Source organism: Polypterus senegalus, chromosome 4, assembly GCF_016835505.1.
Source record: "Polypterus senegalus isolate Bchr_013 chromosome 4, ASM1683550v1, whole genome shotgun sequence".
In the NCBI taxonomy this organism is placed as follows: domain Eukaryota; kingdom Metazoa; phylum Chordata; class Cladistia; order Polypteriformes; family Polypteridae; genus Polypterus; species Polypterus senegalus.
The window spans coordinates 43,614,559-43,638,283 of NC_053157.1; the positions used below are offsets into that span (position 1 = coordinate 43,614,559).

The window sequence follows — 23,725 nt, forward strand, 5'->3', positions numbered from 1 at the left end:
TCCATCTCAAAAAAACTGCAAATGACAAGTTCAACAGACAGATCGATAGATATGTAAGGCACAATATAATAGATAGATAGATAGATGTGTAAGGCGCTATATTATAGATAGACAGATAGATATGTAAGGCGCTATATAATAGACAGATAGATGGATGTGTAAGGCGCTATATAATAGACAGATAAATATGTAAGGCACTATATAATAGATAGACAGATAGATATGTAAGGCACTATATAATAGACAGATAGATAGATAGATATGTAAGGTGCTATATAATAGATAGATAGATAGATAGATAGATGTGTAAGGCGCTATATAATAGATAGACAGATAGATAGATAGATGTGTAAGGTGCTATATAATAGATAGACAGATAGATAGATATGTAAGGCACTATATAAAAGATAGATATGTAAGGTGCTATATAATAGACAGATAGATAGATAGATATGTAAGTTGCTATATAATAGATAGATAGATAGATGTGTAAGGTGCTATATAATAGACAGATAGATATGTAAGGCACTATATAATAGATAGACAGATAGATATGTAAGGTGCTATATAAGACAGATAGATGTGTAAGGCGCTATATAATAGACAGATAGATATGTAAGGCACTATATAATAGATAGACAGATAGATAGATATGTAAGGCGCTATATAATAGATAGACAGATAGATATGTAAGGTGCTATATAATAGATAGATAGATAGATATGTAAGGCGCTATATAATAGACAGATAGATATGACAGGTGCTTTATAACAGACAGACAGGTGCCAGGATGCCATCCACTTACTATTTAGCAGAGTCTGACAGCTGGTATTCCCTTCGTCTGTCGTAGCATTCTTGAATCCCCGGGTCATTCCATAGCACTTTGATGGCTTCTGCATCACTGCTGCCTAATGTCGTAACTTGGTCCACTTCTATGCTGCTAATTCTTTGTGCATTTTTCTAAAGTATGGTAGAAAAATTATTTCAGTGTTCAGCATGAAAATTCAAATCCAAATAATTCTATCAAGGTGCAACACATAGTTTTATTAAGTTTTGAGTTCTCCTAGACAGTATTCCATGTATTACTGTACATAAACTTAGAAATGTCCTCCTGTCTCACCTGAGCCCAACATCACATTTTGTAGAACAAATACTGTATGAGAGTGCAACAGCCCTACAGGCCCCCCAGTAATGTCTAGTTAGGGTCCATTTTTTAATAATCCGATGCTTTCCACCACATTATGTTACTTGTGATGTTCTGTAAAGCTGTTATAAAATAACAAGTAAAACTTAACCATTCAAATCCCGGCAACAGAGTGAAAGTGACAAGTAAAGCTGCTCATGTCAAGAAAATAGGAAACAAGCAGCAAAAATATGATGACAAGCTCGCCTACTTCAGCGATTCTATTTTAAAAAGCAAATGTCCCGTGTGCCGGACTTGACCCCAGTCAGCACTCCGGACACAGTAATGGCAAGCAGCGTGTCATGCTGGGTAGCGCGTCGACACCACTGGCCTCGGAGTGTAAGAATGGCGTGTTGTATGTCGCCACTGAAACTTTACATTTGGCCGTTTACACTCAAATGCGCCCCTGATTGTGAGAGATGCAAGGTTATTATAGTTTTGCCTTTTTATATTAGTTTTTATTTCTATATTTTTTCTGACCTTACTTGGAAATTCAGTTTAGTTTTAGTTTTCCTTCATCATGTATTTTCAGTTTTAGTTTACTTTTTATTTCACAAAGACATTTCCATTTTATTTTTATTTATAATAGTTTCAGTTTTAGTTTTAGTAATTATGGCATGGAGCTCCTACGGAGTTTAGTTTTGTGTCACAATCAGGCAGAACTGTACACTTAAGGGATTTGGATACGAGTTTAATGTTAGTGGAAGCTTACTGCACTACTTGGTTTACTATTTGGTTTTGATTTTTTTTTATAAAAACAAGCACAAACAATCACAACTAGATAGTGAATATGAACAATTTTATAAGTTTTAAAATATTTTCTCATGAAAATCACGGGGGCTTAGGAAGAACAGGACTCTTAGACTTGAATCAGTGTGCAGACCCCACATAGCAGTATTGAGGGAAACAAAGAACAGCAAACATGTAGTGTGAAGGTTAGGGGCAGTGAGACTTGAATAGCCCAACATAAAGGACAGCAAACCCATAATGAGCAGAGCAACAGCAGGTAACAGGAGTACGGATAGGCATAAAACGACAGATAGCATCTGAGAGTAAGAACAATACGAGGTGTGGCAGAAAAGTAATGAGACTGGCAACACTGCAAGCGATCTGGCAACGCTGCGCTGTTGTCCTTGATAGAGCACGTGTATCAGTACCCTCTCATAGCTCAGTGTGAGTTTCAACTCCTTCCGTTAACTACGTGATTTTTGTGACTGCTATTAGCGAAGTTGTGTTTTTGGTTGTGCATCACGTAAAATGGAACAGTGTAATTTGGAGCAACGTTGTGCCATTAAACGGCAAGTGTGACGTTTGAAAAGTTAAAACAAGCCTATGGGGAACATTCTTTATCCCGAGCTCAAGTTTTTCGCTGGCACAAATCATTTTTGGAAGGCAGAAAACACGTTGAAGATGAACACCGTTCAGGCCGGAGGACTTCAACTTCGAAAACCAATGAAAACATCGAACGTGTGAACACTCTTGTGAGATCAGACCGTCGTTTAACATTAAGAATGTTGAGTGAACAGTTAAATTTAAACAGATTTACCATTCATCAAATTTTGACTGAACATTTGCACATGCGAAAGGTCTGTGCCAAAATGGTGCCAAAAAACTGCCCTCTCCATAACAGAATTTTTGACCTCAAAAGGCATTCCTGTGGTTCCCCAGCCCCCTTATTCACCTGACCTCAGTCCGTGTGACTTTTTCCTTTTTCCTAAACTGAAAAATGTCCTCAAAGGACGACATTTCGGGACTTTAGAAAACATCCAAAAAGAGTGTAACGGACATGCTGAAGACCATACGGTTGAAGACTTCCAGCGCTGCTACTAACAGTGGGAAACAACGTCTCCATCGGTGTGTAGCTGCCCAAAGGAACTACTTTGAAGGGGATAACATTGATGTTTGAAAAAAAGAAAAACTTTGGTAAATAAAAAATCAGTCTCATTACTTTTCTGCCACACCTCGTATATACATTATCTAAACCTGTTTATCCAGAGCAGGATTGCAGGAAACCTGGAGCCCACCACAGCAGGTTTGGATGTAAGGCAGGAAAAATCCCCGGTATGCAATGAGGTTGATGTTAAATACAAAAAGAATATGATATTTCAACTATCTATATTGACAGAGAGAGAGAGAGAGAGAGAGAGAAACATGAAAAGAGGGAGACAAATGTTTTAAAATGTAATTCTGCTAATGGAATACTTTCACAATATCAGGTATTTTGAGTTGAGAATATGTACTAAAAAAGATAAATGAATAAACATAGAATAAATACAAAAAACCCATTGTGTGTTTAGTTTTTCATCACTTGGCAGACTCTCTTCGCCTACCTACCTTTGTTTGTGTCGCTTCACTGTTAAACAACGTTTTTAAAGCAAAAGGGATTGGTCAGCAACAATACGCTGATCTTGTATGATGGATGACCTAGTCAGTGTCTCAATCAGTGCCGTTTTATTTTCAAAACCAGGAGTGGTCTCCGTACACTATCTTGTATACTTGGATATGGGGATGAATATTTGAGGTGTAAACCACAAGACAATTATTATATTTTTATATTATTTACGTTAAGGAACCATCAACAACAAATCAAATCAAATTGATAATATATTGAACAATTATTATAAAAGTAAAGTTGAATAAATCGGATTCTGCAGCTGCATGAATAAAAAAAAAAATGTGTTCAGGTAAAGTACCACTTCCGGGTGATGTATTTGACCCAAATACACATTTACAATTGTAGTGTAACAACCACATGCTGTCTATCTAGTTGCGTTTTTGAGTTATCGTGTTTATATACACAGAGACACACTTGCACACACATACCATTTCAAAAAACTGTATTTTTGGTAGGTCTATAACGTCAAGATTCATCAAAATATCGAGGTTGAATGTTTTCATGACTATTATACTTTCTCTATACCTCGTATATGAGAAAGTAAACACGATTTCTCCTGTGCGAATTGGCAGGTGAATTACTGTCGACAAAAAGCAGTCACGTGAGAAATAAACTGAAATGTTACTCACTCGTGATTTTTCTGTCCATATGGTAAAGGTTTTGTTGACCAGCATATTCTGATTTCAGCCGTTTGAATTACGTCTTAATATACAACAAGCGCAAAGAAAGGCGGCACGTAAATCGCTTTCTATTTCACACGCTTTACACACCCGTATTCAGCTTGCTCTGTCACCACAAATTCTGTTTTTAGAGTTAAACTTACAAAGGTTAAAGACTAACGGCAAGAATATTCATTCAAAAACGAAAACTAAAAATATTTTAGTAAATTATTATTTTATTTCAGTTAGTCTTTCCAGCTACTTTAATAGTTTTATTTAGTTTTAGTTTTTCATTTCGGTTTTGTTAATTATTTTATTTCAGTTTATGAAAACGTTTTTTTAATAATAGTTTCAGTTTTGATTTTAGTTTTCGTTAACTATAATAGCCTTGGAGAGATGAGGCACCAAACCAAACTGATCAGGATCAAAGAAGGAGTCTGAATTACCCTAATTCATAACATAACTAATCATAACAGCTTACTTTATGAGGTAGAAGGAGATAATAAACAAGAATAGCTGTGTTAGGTATCTGAAATATTAAAATGTGTGCTTCAATTTAAAATGTTCAAAACCTAAATATTCCTGATTATAACAGAAATGTGTCAGTTTTCACCCTCAGAGAGGTCCATACAGGCCTAGATCTGAAGTAAAAGATCAGAAGTAACGTCCTATTCCTAATCACTGACCTTGATACAGTCTATATGTCCTTATGTTTGAATTTTTTTAAATTCTGGGAGTGTCTCTTAAAGGGCTGAGACCACCAGTACATATCAAAAACCTGATCATATTCATGATTAGCGACCTCAAAATTGTATAATATGACACGCCACATACCAAATTACCAATCCCCTCTTTTTGAAGTTTTGTGAAAAGGAGCAACTTTGATCCCTCACATCCCATTAGGGGGTGAACCCCTGGGGTCGGTGGATGTGGCCTGCACAACGTCAAGTCCTCCTGATTATTTTTGTTGGGAGACACACACTGGTTTACTCTTTATCATAAATATCCCGCACAAACTATGGTTCAGAAATGAGCCAATGATGAGGGAGTTTCCAGGTCCAGAAGTCCAAAGATAGGCTCAGCATCTGACCATCAGGACACGTCGAACGGTATATCGTATCATATGCGGACGTTTTCTAGTCAGCATTTATAAGTGCAGTCAGTCTTAAGAACACAAACATGGCCGAAGTGAGCCACCTGCACTCGCTTCACATGAAAACCGATCAAACTGACCCGTCACTGTCACCGACGTCAACATAATATGTATGACATGTTAGTGGGTGGCTGACCAGTGACAGTCACAATATGTGACATTAAAGCCAGCACTGTGACCCTGACCGCCAGCTGATTTTCAATTCTTTCTCTTCGTATGAGTCAGTTCTGTGGGTCATTCTTTGTGGTCCATTTTGCCTTTCGTAAGGTTGGGTTTTAGCAAAGATTTTTTTATTCAGTTTGATTCTGATTTGATTTTGATTCGATTCAAACTGAAAGAGTGCCGTGCTTGTGACAAAGCAGCGCATCAAGAGGTGCAATGACAGGCATGGTTGGGGGTCCTCCTCCCCAGACTTAACCACCATGACTGTCTTCTAGGCCTCAGTGCCTCCACGTCATCCTCTGCTGTGGTTCTGTCCGCCTCATTCTTACACACTGCAGCTAAGATCGCAGCCTGTTGTTCAAAGAATCTTTCAAGCCCCTCCAGTCTTGCACTACCCCATCTGGTGACATCGTCTTGGCTCGTGTGTCGGCAGTTTCAATGTCAGTTTATGACGTGATGTGGCGTTACGGTGAAACAAACGTGCAATGTGTCTCGCTTGTCTTTGCAGCCTGCGAGGCTTGTAGTTTATGTGTCCACGTTGGGTGTATTCTCCGTCATGGCGGACAAGACTTTTCAGTCATTCCTGTAGTGCTGCAGTCAAAAATTCAGTGACTCGTCTCAACACACGAGACACGGGCACCCAGACATCTGAAATGAAGTGGCAAGTTAGAGCAACTGCGGTGGGCTGGCACCCTGCCCGGGGTTTGTTTCCTGCCTTGCGCCCTGTGTTGGCTGGGATTGGCTGCAGCAGACCCCCATGACCCTGTAGTTAGGATATAGCGGGTCGGATAATGAATGGATGGATGGATGGATGGATGGAAGTTGGAGCAAGATATGAGTCTGGATGTCCGGCTGTCACAGGTAAGGACCACTCTCTTCCATCTACAATGGTTGTTACATTTATGTGTCCAGAAAAAATTTAAATAAAACTTTTTAGGAAGCTCTAGCAACTGTGAAGCACCCTCGGACAAATTTACTCTACTATTTTTAAAATGATTCCAGTTAAAGCCAGCAGGGGGCAATGGTGGATTTTACTAAATCTCCAGTGCCTCCTCCACAGGATTAGGAAACAATGGCTTCAATGAAAGTGGCTTTCCCATGTTTCTTCACTTTATGCCTTATAACAGGCCTGTGAAGTGTGAGCACAAGCTTAAGGGTGCCCGTCAGCCAGGTGGCACCCTCTCTTCTTTTGCCTGAGAAGATTCTGACCCTGAATAGCATGAAGAGGGGTCAATGATTGATGGATGGCAGCTATTTCACATAGAGTGTTGTCATACCTTCTTTCCATGCACTATCAGGCCCACTCAGATTACAGCTACAATGCAATCGGCACACAAACACACATCATGGCGTCCTGTCAGTGCCCAGCCTGTTGAAGCCTACTGATGTGATATTGAAGCTGTCAGAGTTTCCATATAACAGACATGAGGCATTAAAAGATGTGCCTAAATACCGCAGTCAAAAGAAAAGCTACTCAAATGAACAGAGAATCAGGATCACTCACGACAGGAGGCCTCATCCCTTTAGAGACCGAGGGCCCAAACTGCAACCCAAAACCCACTTATTTATCGCAAAGTGCCAACACGGCAATTTAATCTGAATACTCAGGTTTTAGTTTAGAAAAGAAAAACACAATAACAGCTTTCAATGATACAAACAACTTTTTATTGAAAGGTAGAAGTTTGCATTCGGTATGCTTTTGAACAGTTAATGTGATTTTTGCTGTTGTATGCATGCTGATAATTTGTCTAACCTTGGCTCATATTTTGTAAGTTTGAGAGCAACACATGCAGCACTCAGGTCATCTGTTAGTCCGTTTCTGGTGTCAGATTTGATAGAATTCAAATCACAAGCATAAGATGATCCAAACAAAGTAAGGAAAGCAATCCCCAGTGCTTTCATTGACTTAAAATTATTTGGCAGAGGATTCCACACTTAAGGACTTCATTTTCAGAACTAACTGTGCCGTCCTTTGTCATCCCTTCTACTTCTCCAGTGTTTCACGCAGGTCTTCCCCATTAACCTTCGTTCCCGTTCTCTCTCTCTTTTTTTCCCATTTCCATCCGCCTCGTGCTTCTATTATATATTACAGGGACGTGGATCAGGTGTGGCGATTAGCAGCTCCCGGCAACAATTACAGATGTGGACGACTCCTCACCTGAGAGGACCACCCGCATCATGAAGGTCCGCTCTAAGCCGTGAGGGCGGCGATTATCTATTGAAACTGGCCTTTTCAATTTTGAGCTGTGGACCCACTATACCACGTCCCCTCCAACCCCACCACAGGAATCACCTTCACCACAGACTCAACAGGCTGCCGTCCACACCACACCCTCACTGCACATGCTCCAGACAGGAATTGGAGGAAGTGCTCCCATTGGGCTGCTGGGCAGGCGCACGTGGAGAAGGGGGAAGGGAGCAGCCCGGCCTCGCGTCCCTCTGGCTTTCTAATAACGAACTCTGGGTTGGGGTGATGGCACACATGCCATAGGTTCGCCACCACTGTCCTAAGCCATTAGATACTAAAATCATGGCCTACAGAACCTCAGGCCAAACAGTTTGAAATATGTCGATGATTACCACCAGCAGTGTTACGTCCTCCTGAGAGACAGTCATGGAGATGTTCCTACAGACTTGGGTGCCTGCTGGGCTCCTTTCTACAGGCAGATGTTGGGTGCTTTTGCATGAACTTCATAACCTGATTACTCACATAAACCTCATTCTAAAATGTAAACCGTTATTCCTCTTAGAGAAATCACGTTAAAAGAGGTGGATTTCTTCACGAATAATGTGATTTTTAGTGGCCATGTAAACCCTTAACCGGGATACTGTTAGGGATTTTGTACTCTGCACAAGTCGGTCAGTCTGCACATGTATTTGCTTCTCACATGATTTCGGCAGCCATGGGTAGAAGTGTCCAAAAAATAAATTTAACAATAAATTTGCAGAAGCAAATGTTCTGGCTATTTTCTTGTCACTTTTGCTAGCTGATATAATTTCCCTCAATATTCCAGAAATCGAACGTAAAGCGCTACACTCAGCAGCACTATCTTGGGTGCAGTGTTACGGTAACATGCGCTACACACATACTGTAGCTCAATTGCTTTTTAAAGTAACGAGTAACCTAACGTAATGCTTGCTTTATTGAAGTAACAATCCCTGCGTTATTACTATCCCAGCAGCACCGGGTGTAAGGTAAGAAGCCCACATGGCGGGTCCTTTGCAGAACTCAGTCACACAGCCAAGAAGTAAAGAGTGTGCTGCATGCAATCCGGTAACAGAAAAGCGTTAAAGAAAGCGTCAATTCGACTAAACATATTTATAAAACACAAGAAAACGATCTCAGACATCATGCTTATACTCTGATTCACGGAGGACGATGACGACGTTTAACTCGTTTTTGCGCAGTTCCAATGACGATGGAGTGTTTTGCCAATGGAAAAGTCCAGAAGATTACATACACATGCAAACGCGGATTATTAAGAAAGCAGGTTTCTGCCTTAACCAGGTTATTAATCTTAACCTGCTTTGTGCTTTCTACGCTCTTATTACGCAACTAACTAGATACACGTACTTCTATGACAGCATGAACTGCTTGTAGATTAGGTTAGTCTTTTATTGGTGTCAACATATTGCAGTAGTTTTATTAAAAATAAGTCTCGCTCATTCCAAAACCGTTCACAGGTGAGATTTCCGTGCACTGTGTCATTCACGGGAGCCTGGGATTACCGGGAATGATATGCAGGATTCCCGAATTCCTGGGAATGGATAAACCCGTCCGGGAATGGATTCCCTTCTGGCAAGTCTGGATGGATTGATTTTGTTAACTTCACACTCACTGAAGGCTCATGGGACAACTGCAATTGGAGCCTTGGCTGTGGGTTCATGCTATAACGAATTGAAGCGTTTTTAACATTCCTCTCTATCCTTTCCACGTATTTTCTTGCTGTTTTCTTCATTTTGTTTTTTTTTTTTTGAATATGTGAAGTTCATGTCCTTAATAGTTTAGTTTTTACATACCTAAAAATATTTTGTATCTTGGTATGCCGCCATTTTGGTTTGTAATAAGAGCCACCGTTTTGGGTAGCATTGTGTGTGATTAGTAATCCCATGACAACGGATGTTGGGATACGTAACGTCATTGTGGCAGCTGTAAGAAATTCAGCGTCACACACTCAGTAGTCCAAGATACTGTATATCAACAAAAAGTGTTCATGGCGACCATTAGTGTGTAAATTACCTAAAGGTTTAAAAAAATGCTGTGTTTCTACTTGACATTTTGATTTTTGGTTTGCATACTGGGGTTTGTAATTTGGTTTATCTCGACTTTTATTAATGACCACAATGATGTCTTGCCCATCTCCTGCCCTACTTATAATATTTTCCCTGCCTACATCCTCTCAGGCAGTACGGATGATGTGGGCAGGATGTCGGTGTGGAGGATACGGATACTGCGCTCACTTGCTCTGCTCTGGTAAATCCAAGTTTCTGCGTCCAAAAATCCACGTGAATGGCCTACAAACTCGGAGCTACAGTTTGAACAATTCAGAGAAAGCAAAGCTACCCGAATTGTCTGAGTTGTGACGTAACAATATGACCTTTCACCTTAATCAACTGTATAAATTAGGATATATTCATTTCTTTGGTTAAATTGCATTTGGGGTAAAGTGATTCACATTTATTACATTTGTTCTTTATTTCCACAAAAAAACAATGATTGTCTTTAATTAATTTTTCAGGCCAAATAACAAATCAAGAGTGACCTTGCGTTTTCTGGACATTCTAACTAGAAACCCAAATCAATGCACTACAGTGGAAAGAAGAAACGTCACAACTTGGAGCTCCAAATTCTCCAAGATCACGTGAACGCAGCATGAGTGTGAACGTCAAATTGCTGAGGCCATCACAACAGGTCTAGCAAACAACATGGCTGTCTAGAGGATCTCTCAGAATATCTTGTAGTTCATGTCAGACTTGTGATGGGACCTAAGAGCTTCATGTAGCTAGGATCTGAGATGAAGGAAACCATGAGGAAGAAAGAAAAGGAATGTTTACTCATCGACCTATTATTGAACCCCCTTAGTCCAACTCTTAAGAGTCACAGTGGCTGGTGTCCGATCCCAGCAGCATCAGGTCCATGTCCATCACACGGCTCACTCATCCTCAAATCCTCACATATTGTGAGTTGCCAGTCTACCTAACACACAAGTCTTTAGGATATGGAAGGAGAACCCATGCAGACTTGGGGGGAACATGTCACCTCCACACAGAGTGAAAAGTGACTGGGGCAGGAGCTGGGAGGCAGCCGCGTGGATATCAAGCAAACCCCCAGAACACAGGGAGGGGCAGGCAGATGAAGTCTCAGGTAATAAAGCACATGAAACCAGGAAGATAGTTGCGGACGTGGGCGCGGACACCTCCCTGCTGAGATGGTATCAGACCGCCACTCTGCTCTTCCTGGCAGTCTTGTCAGGCTCTAAATCAGACAAATGCGCCTGTAGTGCTTTTATTTATAAATTTTTTTTAATAGCTCTTTCATTGTTTCAAGTCTCCTCCTGCCTGCAGCTGGTGTCAGGAGTAGAAATCATTAAAATATTTCAACCTGTAACACATCTCAGCCTGGTAGGCCTACACTGCCAAGCCAAGGTTAATGATTTTTGTTCAGAACGCCGTTGGTGTTTATCAAGTTTAGCTTAAGATGAAATACGTAAAGAGTCATCCCAGAATTATCCCACCATATTTATCGAGCATCTCAGAATGACTCCTGGGAACTGAGCTAAAACTCACACTAGGCCTCAATGTAGGACATCAGGCGTATTGATGAAGCGTCCTACAAGCACACAAACGGACACTCATACTACATACTACGCTACTGCTAAGGCTTCACCACAAACATATTGTAATAATGGTAATAATATGCAAAGGCGTAGTCGTACAAGAAGAAGAAAGAAAACATAATTAGGCAGGATATTGTGCTTGGCTGCACATAACAACAAGAATAATCCTGAGACACTTGGAAGGACTGAGACCCCCACATCGAGTAAGAGTGGTATTTATCAATGAACGCTCCTAGGATTGTTCCTGCCTTGTGCCCTATGCATGCTGGGATGGGCTACAGCCTCCTCATATCCCTGCTCAGGATTAAGTGGCTTTAGAAAATGGATGGATGAATGGTTGGACGGACAGGTGATCCACAGCCGCTCTTTCAGATCGGTCACCTTCCTGCACACGAGTTCCTGAAATGCGCCGCGGCTACTCCTGCGCTGCTTCTGAAGTCGCAGTCACTCTTCCAGTGTTCTGATCATCTCCCACAGTGCCGTGCTGTGCCTCTCTCCATGATCCCCCTTTATCCTCACTGTAAAAAGTTTACATGAACTAAAAATGTCCCACAATGCAACGTGAAGCATTCCAAATACAATTTTACAGCAATTTGCTATCTTATAATGGAAGGTGGCTTAGTCTGCTCTGATTGCGCAATACTTTTCCATTTCAGTATTTTATTAGAATAGAATAGAAAGCCTTTATTGTCATTGTAAAATAATTTACAACGAAATTACAAGCACCACTCCAACTGGGTACAAAAGCAAACAACTCTATAGTACTTTCCTAAAAAAACAACCAATGATACAACACATAATACAAACAAGAAGAATATAATGAATAATAATAACAAGATAAAACAGAGGTAACGCCTGTGATTTTTTATAATACAATGCGCCCTACAAGTCTCTGTCTGCCACCACGAACCTTCCCAGGCTTGTAAAACGCAGCAGGAAATGTGCCAGGAGTTCATGGATTTGGTGTCGCACTTTGTTCTCGGTCACCCATCCAGTGTCGCCTATCTTCAGGGTGCCATGCTGACGACTACAGTACAGTTTGCACCCATGACCACCTGTGTGTTGACATCTCTTGCAATTCACACATGCGTGTCTATCCTCACTCGGGGTAATAATGTTTACGTGAGCGCTCCGATTTGCATGAACGCAGCTTGCTTTAACATTAACTCCCATGGAATGATAGGGAAATGGATAAATCTGTGCATTACGAAGTTAAGAGGAAAATTTGAGACTTTCGTTTCAGCTGACAGTGCATCGCTTCTTCACGTAGATGGTGCGGTCATGTAATTCATAAGATTTGTTCTGAATATTACTCCATCGAAATCTCTTTATAAGTTGATTGTTGCCCAGCGTTTCAAGGATGTGCCCGCCGTGTTCTGCCTGAACGCCATCTTCTCGCAGCTCCCAGTAAGTCAGGACCGCTCCTGAGCTCTTCTAAACCCTGCCGAAGTTAGGAGTTGTTTGCTAAATTATATAAAAGTTGGTAAAACGCTTTTAGCGCTCCTCCTCAGAGTAGGCCCAAACGTGTGCCACTCGGAGACGTCTGAGGGCCGTTTCCTACTCTGGGATGCTTGATTAATACGAGTACAGGTCTCATTCCAGCCTGTGCCTACCGCTGCCGAGATAAGTTTGGCTCCCTGTAATCCTGCTCTGGAAGGGTGGATAAAAGGGTAAAGGCTTCAAAAAGATACTAAAAACAGTGAAAGCTCACAACACAAAGCAGAATAAAGACACAGGAGGGCCCACTGAAACAATATTACAGGTTAAGGACGAGGATTTACAAATGAGGAGAGACGACGAGAAGAACTCTTCACTGTGGGGCTGAAGGCCGAGATCATCCTAAAAGGGTTCAATCTGAGCAAAGTGTCAGGCTTCATTGTTGAGCGCTCAGTTCGGGTTTACACTATCTGTACAGTAGAACCTCGGCTGGCACTTCTTAGCACTCAATGCATTTCAAAGAAATCATAAACATCTGTTTTTCCCATTTATTCCAAAAATCTGTAAGCCTTGCACCAAGCCAGCCTCGACTCTCCATGCCATCCTAAACAGGTGACCTCACTCACCAAAAACGCCTCCTTCAGCGATGAGGAAGCTGAACAGACTCAGGCATGAAACATTAAACTTCCTCACTCCTCTGTTGCTGCCATGTGGCAACTCGCACTCCAGCATGGCTTCTTTGTTGTTGTCATTATGTTGCAATGCACACTCTGGCATTGGTTGCCAAACAACTGTGACGCCGTGTGTTTGGTGTTGTGAGGCTTTGCTTGATTTTCAAGTGACGTAACTGTGACAGCCAATCTTGGTCACGATCCAGGACACCAACAGTCAAAATGCTGAGTCAAGTCTGGGGGAATATTTGGACATATTTTACTTCTGTTTCAGGCCTTTGATGTATTTTTGGTGGGATGGACTCTAAGCACTCAGCATCTGCTCCCCCACAGAAAGCTAATTGGCTGTTAGGTTAGATATCTTGAATTGTGGAGCACGAGTCATGGGAGGTTATGCTTTAGCTTCATAATTTTCATAATTCATAATTTTCCACAGTCCTATTCAGCCTATATACATTGGACTTCCAATACAACTCGGAGTCCTGCCACGTGCAAAAGTTCGCTGACGACACTGCTATCGTGGGCTGCATCAGGAGTGGGCAGAAGGAGGAGTATAGGAACTAATCAAGGACTTTGTTAAATGGTGCGACTCAAACCACCTACAACTGAACACCAGCAAAACCAAGAAGCTGGTGGAGGACCAGGCCTCTCATGGACCCCGTTATCATCAGAGGTGATTGTGTGCAGAGGGTGCAGACCTATAAATACCTGGGAGTGCAGCTGGATGATAAATTGGACTGGATTGTCAATACTGATGCTCTGTGGAAGAAAGGACAGAGCCGACTACTTCCTTAGAAGGCTGGAGTCCTTCAACATCTGAATTAAGATGCTGCAGAACGGTTGTGGCGAGCGCCCTCTTCTATGTGGTGGTCTGCTGGGAAGGCGGCATAAAGAAGAGGGACACCTCACGCCTGGACAAACTGGTGAGAAAGGCAGGCTCTATTGTAGGCATGGAGCTGGATAGTTTGACATCTGTGGCACAGTGATGGGCACTGAGCAGGCTCCTGTCAATCATAGAGAATCCACTGAACAGGATCATCTCCAGACAGAGGAGCAGCTTCAGTGACAGACTGCTGTCACCGTCCTGATCCACTGACAGGCAGGGGGGGTAAACGTTAACTTTATATAAAGTTATTGTCTGTTTTGCCTGCATTTTTATTACTCTTTAATATTTTTTTTATCAGTATGCTTCTGCTGGAGTATGTGAATTTCCCCTTGGGATTAATAAAGTATCTATCTATCTATCTATCTATCTATCTATCTATCTATCTATCTATCTATCTATCTATCTATCTGTCTATCTATAGTGCCTTTCCTATCTATCTATCTATCTATCTATCTATCTATCTATCTATCTATCTATCTATCTATAGTGCCTTTCCTATCTATCTATCTATCTATCTATCTATCTATCTATCTATCTATCTATCTATCTATCTATCTATCTATCTATCTATCTATCTATCTAATGCTCACCCTCACCTGGAGGGCTGTGTTCAGTTTTGGTCTCCGTATTACAAAACAGACATAGCAGCACTTGAGAAAGTCCCAAGGTGAGCGACTAGGCTGATAAAAGGACTGAGAGGCAGGACCTGTGAGAACAGACTGATCGAGGTCAACGTTTTCCATTTAAGCCAAATAAGATTAAGAAGAGCCATGACTGAAGTGTTTAAAATGATGAATGGAATTAGTCGTGGGTCGATGGAGAACGATGATCCACTGTGGTGACCCCTAAATGGGAGCAGTCAAAAGAAGAAGTCAGAAAGTTTTTCTTTTTTCACACAAACCATAAACACATGGAATAAGTTAGCAAGAAATGTGGTGGAGAGCAGGACTTTAGGAACTTTCCAATTTATCGACTTGATGTTATGTTGGACAATCAGTGAATAGGATGGACGAGCTTTTCGATCTGATAGGCCGGTACTCGTCACAGTTTTTCGAATGCTCTAATATCTACATGGGGTTACTGACAAGCTGGTGGTCTGAGGTCCAAATCCTTAGCCGTCAGTCCTGTCAATTGCCTGTTTGACAGTTTCAGCTCTCAAAGTTTATGTGCTTGGAATGCCTCATTACACGGCCTAAATACAGATAAATACATAAATAAAAAACAACAAAAACAGTGTATTACTCCGCTCAAACGTCTGAATATTTTTTTAACATAACTGTGGTCATTAAGGTTAATACAAAGGGGTGATGAGCTGCACTGTCAAACAGAGGCGGACCACCCGGCCTCCAAACAATGCCTGCCTTCTCTGTCTCTTCTTTCTCAGCTTGTAAACACAACAACACCATTTATTTCTTTAGCACATTTTCATACAAATGATGTAACTCAAAGTGCTTTACAAGAAAGAAAAAAGAAAAATATAAAAATAAGATTAGGCAATGCTAATTAACAAAGAATAAAATAAGATCCAATGGCCAAGAGGACAGAAAAAACAAACAAAACAAAACTCCAGAGGGGTGAAGAAAAAAAAAAAACCCAAAATCTGCAGGCCAGGAGACCAGCGAGCCCCCACTAGGCAGTATGCCACACCAAATCCCATGATGACCACATGAGTATGAAGCCAAGAGCAAACAGAATCGAGTCAGGAAAGGCAGCTGGGAGCTCTTACTATGTTTTCTGGAGTCTTGAATGAAATTCCTAGAGGCACCATGGCTCGGATCATGGATTGCATGGCAGTGAAGATGTTCTGGTAGACAAGTTTTGTGAAGCCTCTCCTGTCATCATCTGTGTAGCCTGATCCATGGATGATCCTCATCTGTTTAATGAAAGTGCTTTTGCCACTCTCACCAGTTCCTACAAAGAGACAAATACACATCTCAGACAAATACTGCAGTTGTCAACGTAAAGGAAAGGTCTGCAAAATCAGGTTATGAATCAAGACTAAAGTATGATGCTGCTGTAATTATTTATTTCATTGCTTTATTGACCCTGATTATGAACAAAATATGTGATAAGATGCCAAGTGGAAAGAGGCTGCCAGAGGAAAAGCTATCACCAGACTGGCACAGCACAGTGGACGGGCCTGGCAAGGAACAAGGACACCACCACAATGGGCAGTGAGCACTGCGAAGGCACCCGGATAGTGCCGCGTATGATGGCACCAGATAAGACAGTGGAGTTTCCATTACTCTCCTGGGATGCTCCCAAAGCCTTAGCCTCTGCTGATACAGAGAGAGAAGAGAGGGGGCTGAGGACACAGATGGCCTACTGACCAGGCTGGGAGAGCATGTGTAGAAAACTTACATCAGATTTAATGAGATATTTGTCATTACAAAATCCATCCATCCATTATCCAACCCGCTATATCCTAACTGCAGGGTCACGGGGGTCTGCTGGAGCCAATCCCAGCCAACACAGGGCCCAAGGCAGGAGACAAACCCCGGGCAGGGCGCCAGCCCACCGCAGGGCACACACACACACACACGGGACAATTTAGAACCTAACCTGCATGTCTTTGGACTGTGGGAGGAAACCCACGCACACACGGGGAGAACATGCAAACTGGACCCGGGTCTCCTAACTGCGAGGCAGCAGCGCTTCCCACTGCGCCACCGTGCCGCCCGTTATTACAAAATAAGTTTTTATTTTTGTTTGCTTATTGATGGTCACACATCGATAATGTGATCAGCCTTCCTTGTGCTAGCCATAGCTAGTATGCTGCCTTGTTTCCAAGTGGGAGTATCACGCTGTTGTGACACGAGGGAGATGATCTTACTTAAGCCAAGCTTCACGTTAGAAGCTCATCTGTGCTTTGTTTATTGTAGACAAAGAATTCATTTAAAAGCATTCAAAATTTGAACATTTAACCCTCCTCTGTTGTGCTTGTCTTCTCGTTATCTGGAGGTGCCACTGCTCTACTGCCAGATGGCTCGCCTGTGTATGGAAAACTCAGACAAAGGGGCGTTGAAATCATCGGAAGGAGAGATCCTCTCATCTGATTGGACAGCCAGCACAGACTCCACTTTAGAAAACTCCGGAGCGGGTTGGCGGCCAGCTGGCTGAGGTCCCCAGGACTGTGACTTTATTTTTGACTTCCTCTTTTAAAATTTTCATTTCCACCATTGTCAACTGGCCACAGTGGATCAATTAATTAATGGACAGACATTGCTGGTTTCCATTTATGTTGAATTAGTTTCTACCTTGTGCTTTGTGTGTTTGTACAAATCTGCACTTATATTTGAACCGCTTCTGTATTTAATGAGTATAATCTAAACTTGTATTTTAAATGAGAATTGATCACAGCACTCAGTGAAGTGCGCTATACAGTAAATACGTTGTATCGTTTTGTATAGGTGGTCATTTTGAACTTGAACAAGTCAAACGAGTTATTACTTACGAGTCTTTGTACACCGATCCCCACTCCTGACCTACATAAACGTGTTAAACGCCAGTCAACGGCAACCTCTGCCATGCTCTTCATGAAGGTAACTTCATCTTTAGATTGTTGTGATATAATGTACAGTCATATTGTCATTTTATTGATAATTTTAAACATTATTCTGTAAAATAAGTAATACTGCATTATATGTTTTGCTGATTTTTACATTACTGCACATTTTAAGCGCAAGTTCCAACTTCCACACACCAGAAGTTTGTGAACATTAGCAAGACCGGAGCTCATTCATAAGCCGTGGCCGCCTGTACTTAACAGAGATCTTCACATCATTCCCCATAAGAGCGCCCGCTCCTGTCACTAAACTAAGGGAAACAAATGTCTTTGGCACTGCTAAGCAAAAGATACCCTCACAAAACGTTTCTCTCTATTATATAAAAAAAACTTGGGACGAGACCTGTTCAGAGAGACGAGACGAGACCTTCTCAGAGAGACACTTTCACGTCCCGCGAGACGAGACTTTGTTCCAACAGATTAAACCGCGCCCGGGGCTGGAAATAAAAGAAAAGTAGAATGTCGTAAAGAATTCAAAAACGCGCTGGTGCGATACACATGCAGAGCAGGGTAGAGATAATGGAAGTAGGAAAATTTGAAAGTTTTAAAAAATGATAGTAAAGCGCAAACAAACAGAAAATATTACTCTGTGAAATAAGGGAACAGCGAAAAGAGATTGAAAAGTGTTTGAGGATGTCTGGGGGAGAAGAGAGACAAGGCAGTGAGACAAAAGGACAGCTGCTGTACAGGCTTTTAAACGTTCGAAGAGCTGTGCGAGATGCAGATCACGCGACACGGCAGCAGCAGCAGCAATCCAGCAGCTGATCGAGCAAAGAGGAACTAAAAAGAACAACTGTTATTTGTTTCCCATTGTATCACCGTTTAAGAGGGGTTTCGGAGGAGCGACAAGCGACCGTGTCTCCTTGGGGTGCGTTCGGCCCCCCTTTTCACAACAGTGCGTAGCGCTGGCGGGGGAGGGGAGAAGGTGGCAACACCCCCTAGTTATGATGTGATGGAAGATATTTCACATCTTTGAAAACAAATTTGAAGAATTACATTAACTACATGAACTACAAAACGCCTTTTAATGTAACTCCTATAGGCGAAGAATACAGAGCCATCAAAAAGATGGATAGGACCTGCACAATGTCGAGTGTAGAGCTGAGAGATCTTTTTTTCATTTACTGACTCCGCTTGTTCCAATGTGAACCAAACGAAGCTGAAGGCCAAAGCTGATCCTGTTGCTGGTCAAACTCACGTATACTTCACAGTGGTGTTATGCGGTATACCAGAAAAGAACCAGAAAGCCCCCTTTGAAACACTAGTGAACCAGCATTACACTCATCTCGGTGTCAGAAGTAAATGTTATCTTACATGCTTGTTGCGCTCTGTCGTTTATCATCACAATTGGAACTACAAGGGGTATTCGCACCCTTCCTGTTATTTGATATTACATTCGTGTTTCAGCGAGTGTGGCACTACCCCTCACCTTGCTCTTCTTAATGATCTGTGGAGTGCGGCCGGTGAGGGAGGCGCGCGTGTGTGTGGGCCGGGTGAAGGAGAGGGAGTTATCCGTTATTTGCTTTGATACTGTTTTAGCACTGAGGTGTTGGTACCAAAGTCAAACATTTTAGTACCGATCCAACACCAATGCACGGTGTCAACTGGTGAAGACTCAGACACAGTTAACTGCGTCATTACGACTCATTATGACAATTAGTTTTGGTTTATTATTAGATATCTTATTGAAATAGCAGTTTAACAATTAGTACTGTCAGTGACGTTTCCAGGCTCATTGGCTTATGACTTGAATTTACAAACAACTAACCAAGGAGCTCAGCTGCAAACCTGTAGAGACGGCCAGTCATCATAGGCCAGGGCACTTTGATTGGAGTATTCAAAAGATTCATGGGAGATACCTATGGAAGTTCCTGAGAAATTCTCACCACAGCAGCACTTTCTTCTGATCCCTGTCATTCACTAACGTGTCAGTGCTTGGGACGAGAAATAATTGCATTCTATGCTCCATAGTCCATAACCTCCAAGGGAGACAATATGTCCTCATATTTTCTGGGAGACATTTTGCTGTGCCACACAATTTAATAAGTGTGGGACTAAAAAAAAAATAGCAACGCCAACCTGCTCCCAGTAACAATTCCAAGCACATGATGGAAGCACACGTACACTGGACCAATCTGCAGCACAGGATGAGGGTTAAATGGCACACTTCTTTGAAGATCAGCAGAAAGTGAAAGCCACTTTGTTGCAAAAATGGATTTCGCTAGTTGTGAGTGAACCCACAGCATCCTTCATGAAACCAGAGTGATATAAACCAGAGTGATATGAGAAACCACAAAGAGCTATGAGGGATGGAGTAGACCTTTGAGATTGTGAAATGCAGAACTACATCCATTTTGGTGATTGTTCACGCTGTTAAGAAGAGAGCTGCTAAATCTCTCAATCTGTCTCACCATCTGCACTTGCATTGTGGGAATAACAATGACATGAAGTGACTTTCAGATTTCAAACCAAAAGCTTTCAGAGGACTGCGTTTCCCTGTCCATCTCTTAGAGGGCCCATCTATCCAAACAGATGCCAGGCTACTGAAGCCCATGATACAACTGGTTTCACGCAGCTTTACATCATCCCAACACGTTCTCATTTGGGTCACCTGTAACGCCCCATGGTGGCTCATCTACACGTGTACTGGCAAGGGTGCCAGCAGAGGGGCTCCCAATGTGACCCTGCCAATGATTCCAGATGCCACCATAAAAAGGCACATGGTTACCCCCGACGTTATGGATTTTGTTTCCTTCTGGCACTTCAATGGCGTGTCAGATCGTTTGGCTAACACTGAAGCACATCCTTGGTAATTAATGCTTTGCAGAAGGTGCCATATATACCACAACAAAATATTTAATGTCCACAAGCCGTACACCACCCACGTGTAACTATAGAAAACTAATATTAATCTCAAGTGAGTGATGTGCTTGTGTCGAATAAAAAACAAAGACGCCCGTGCCTCCAGATTTTCATTTTCGGTGACATTTAACTCTTCAAAACCATCCGCTCTTAAAATTAAATAAAAAACTCAGTTAATCAATTCAAACAGACGTCATCCAAGATGACAACTTGCCCTTAACGGCCAGCGAGCGGGGCACACGTCCAGCTCTGGATAGCAGGACAGACAGGCAGCCTTTGTTCCTTTCAGTTTCGATGACTTTTAAGGTGATGAGAACAGAACGCGTGCAGAGATCGGTATCAGTCGACAAGTGGCACGAATTCAGAGAGTCCTTTTGAGTGGCCGATTTCACAGCAGAGAGGGCCGGCAGCGTCTGATGAGACACAGCTAAAGATCACAGGCAGGGTTACTTTTAATGTGTGTCAGCACGGATCAGAGCACTCGGCCGTGTGTTGTTTGAAGATCCCACCTGTTTATCAATGTCAGCCATAACGCGGTGTGCACCTCATCTAACCGTCAGCGCATTGCTGGGCTTTCCCTCTGATGTAAGTGCCGCTCATCCTCTCCTGAGTCACGTCTTGTTAGCGAGAATGCAGGTCAGCTTCTAAAAGGAGGCTAATTTTACTTTTCTCAAATGTTTTTTTTCTGAACAAATGCGTCAGTTCTACCATTTTTCTTTTATATGAACAGGACTTCATCGCCATTATCTTCTGATCTGTTCATGCCTGTGTCTGATGATGACTCTGGATAACCCGCCTTCCTGCGAGCAGAACCCTGCTGACCTCAATGGCCTGATGTGGTTTTTAACAGCTCAATAATATTTACTTCTGACTCGAAAGGCTTTGTCACCGAGAGCACACCTGCTGTTGGGAAATACGAGGCTGTGCGCCCATGTTGTCCCCCGCTCCCTCGAGTTCAGGGAGCCATTTGCTTTTCTTATACATTTTTCACAGGTTTGTCTTGCGTTTCTTGGACTTTAAGGTTCATCTAAGGCAGGGGTCTCCAACCTTTTTCCCTCCGAGAGCTACTTTTACAAAATGAAAATGACCAACAGCTACTCATGTTTTCTAACATTTATTCTCACAGCTTATTTCAACCCAAACAAACTGAATACACTTGTTTTGCCTGGATATTTACAAAATGTTGGTGTCCACAACTCACATTTTGCATTAAAACCAAAAAAATATTTAGTTTACCTGCAAGTGCATTTTGTATGTCTGTATGCATTTTCTGATGTATCTCACACTATTGAATTAAAACATGAATGCTGTCAAAACAAAACAATGCAATTACAAAAATTCACATATGACTTATTCATTTGTCATTTTGTTACATGTCACTATTTCACTTCACAAGAGTATTCACGTGTCCAGTTGCATGCGTGATGTGTTTTTTAGTTAGTCTGATGACTGGCACTGCATGGAGCCAACAAGAGTGGTGTATGTTGGAGTGTAGCCACTTAGGTTCACTCTTATGGAGCCATTTAAATGTTCATCTGACAGTCTTGTTCTGAACTTTGATTTCATGACATTCATGTCAGAAAAGGCAGACTCACATGGGTATGTAGACCCAAACAACGCAGACATTTTCAGAGCTCCTTGGTGAAGATTCTTATAGTTATCTGGCTCTACTAAGCTCCAGAAATGCTTAAACTGCACATTATTTTGAAGGTTTACTAATATATAATATGTAAAATTCAATGTCTCTCTGTCTGTATGTCTGTCCGCTTTTCACGAGAGAACTACTTAACTCATTGAGATTAGGTTTTTTTCTATAATTTATTTGAACATTCCGGTTGATTTTGCAACTTCTCTCACTTTGCTATGTATCATAGTTCGCTTGCAGTACCAATTTATTTGCACGAATCCGAGATCCACGCAACAGACTGAAGGGAGGGGCCTTCCTAATTCACTCGCCAGCTTCTGGGCATGTTCCTTAACTCCGCTTAGCTAGCAAGCGAGATAACAATTGAATTCAATATTGTTTGATATTTAAAATAAAATGTTACTTAGGTCTTGATGAGTTTGAGTCCAGATATTCTCTTAAGTGTAAGCCACATTGAAAAGATTCAGATTATGGATCGTGATTTTGTTTTAAAAGGATCGAGATATGAGTTTTTGAAATCACCACCCACCCCTAATTTGACTTATCAAATTTTTAAATTTATGTTGGTTTCATTAACCCTTTGGCGAGCTACTTGGAAAGGGGTGATGAGCTACCGGTAGCTTGCGAGCGATGTGTCGGAGACCCCTGATCTAAGGGCTTTGAAGGCTGCTGAATCTTATTGTGGTAACAGTTTTCCCATCTTTTACAAAGCGCCACTTTCCTTTTCCACAGGTGTTGCCTTTTTGGCCTCAGTGCTGCCAACTACTTTGCTACGCAGAACAATCGTGGGTAGTGAGCCGTGGTATCGCTGGTTAGAAGGTATGAAGATCACCTCAATAATGTCCTGGTTATCCAAGTTTGTCACTAGAGGCCTTTTTGGTTATTTTTGATCCATTTTGGTTATCGATTTTCTGGTTAACACCCTTCACTTTAGCTCTTTTGACTTTGATTTTTGGAACATTTTTTAGGCTTGACGACATATCGACTTTGATTTCTGGTTAACAAATTTTGCACGACTCTTGACAACGTGTCTTCTCTCAGTCCTTTTTCAGAGAAACCTGCTTCAGTTCTCTTAGGGCGCAACAGAACCCAACTTAACACTGAATTCAACTCCACCACAGGGCCAATTTAGAGCTGTCAATTGACAGGAAATTCAGAATACCTGGGGGACACTCCATGCAGACATGCAAAGAACATGCAGATGGCACTGTCTGTTGAGATGCTGACTGGGCAGAGATTTAAACCTAGGAACTGTGAAGCTGTGAGCCAA

At 41.8% G+C, this 23,725-nt stretch overlaps 1 protein-coding gene across 1 annotated transcript in view; it reads right to left on the reverse strand.

Moving 5' to 3' along the window:
• gna14a (guanine nucleotide binding protein (G protein), alpha 14a) overlaps positions 1–23,725 on the reverse strand; it is a 176,136-nt gene that overhangs the window by 16,357 nt on the left and 136,054 nt on the right. The window contains exons 2-3 of the mRNA XM_039750563.1: positions 16,110–16,294; positions 806–960 (exon numbers count right to left, since the gene is read on the reverse strand). Of these exons, the coding sequence (XP_039606497.1) occupies positions 806–960; positions 16,110–16,294 (340 nt within the window). The remainder of the gene's footprint in view (positions 1–805; positions 961–16,109; positions 16,295–23,725) is intronic.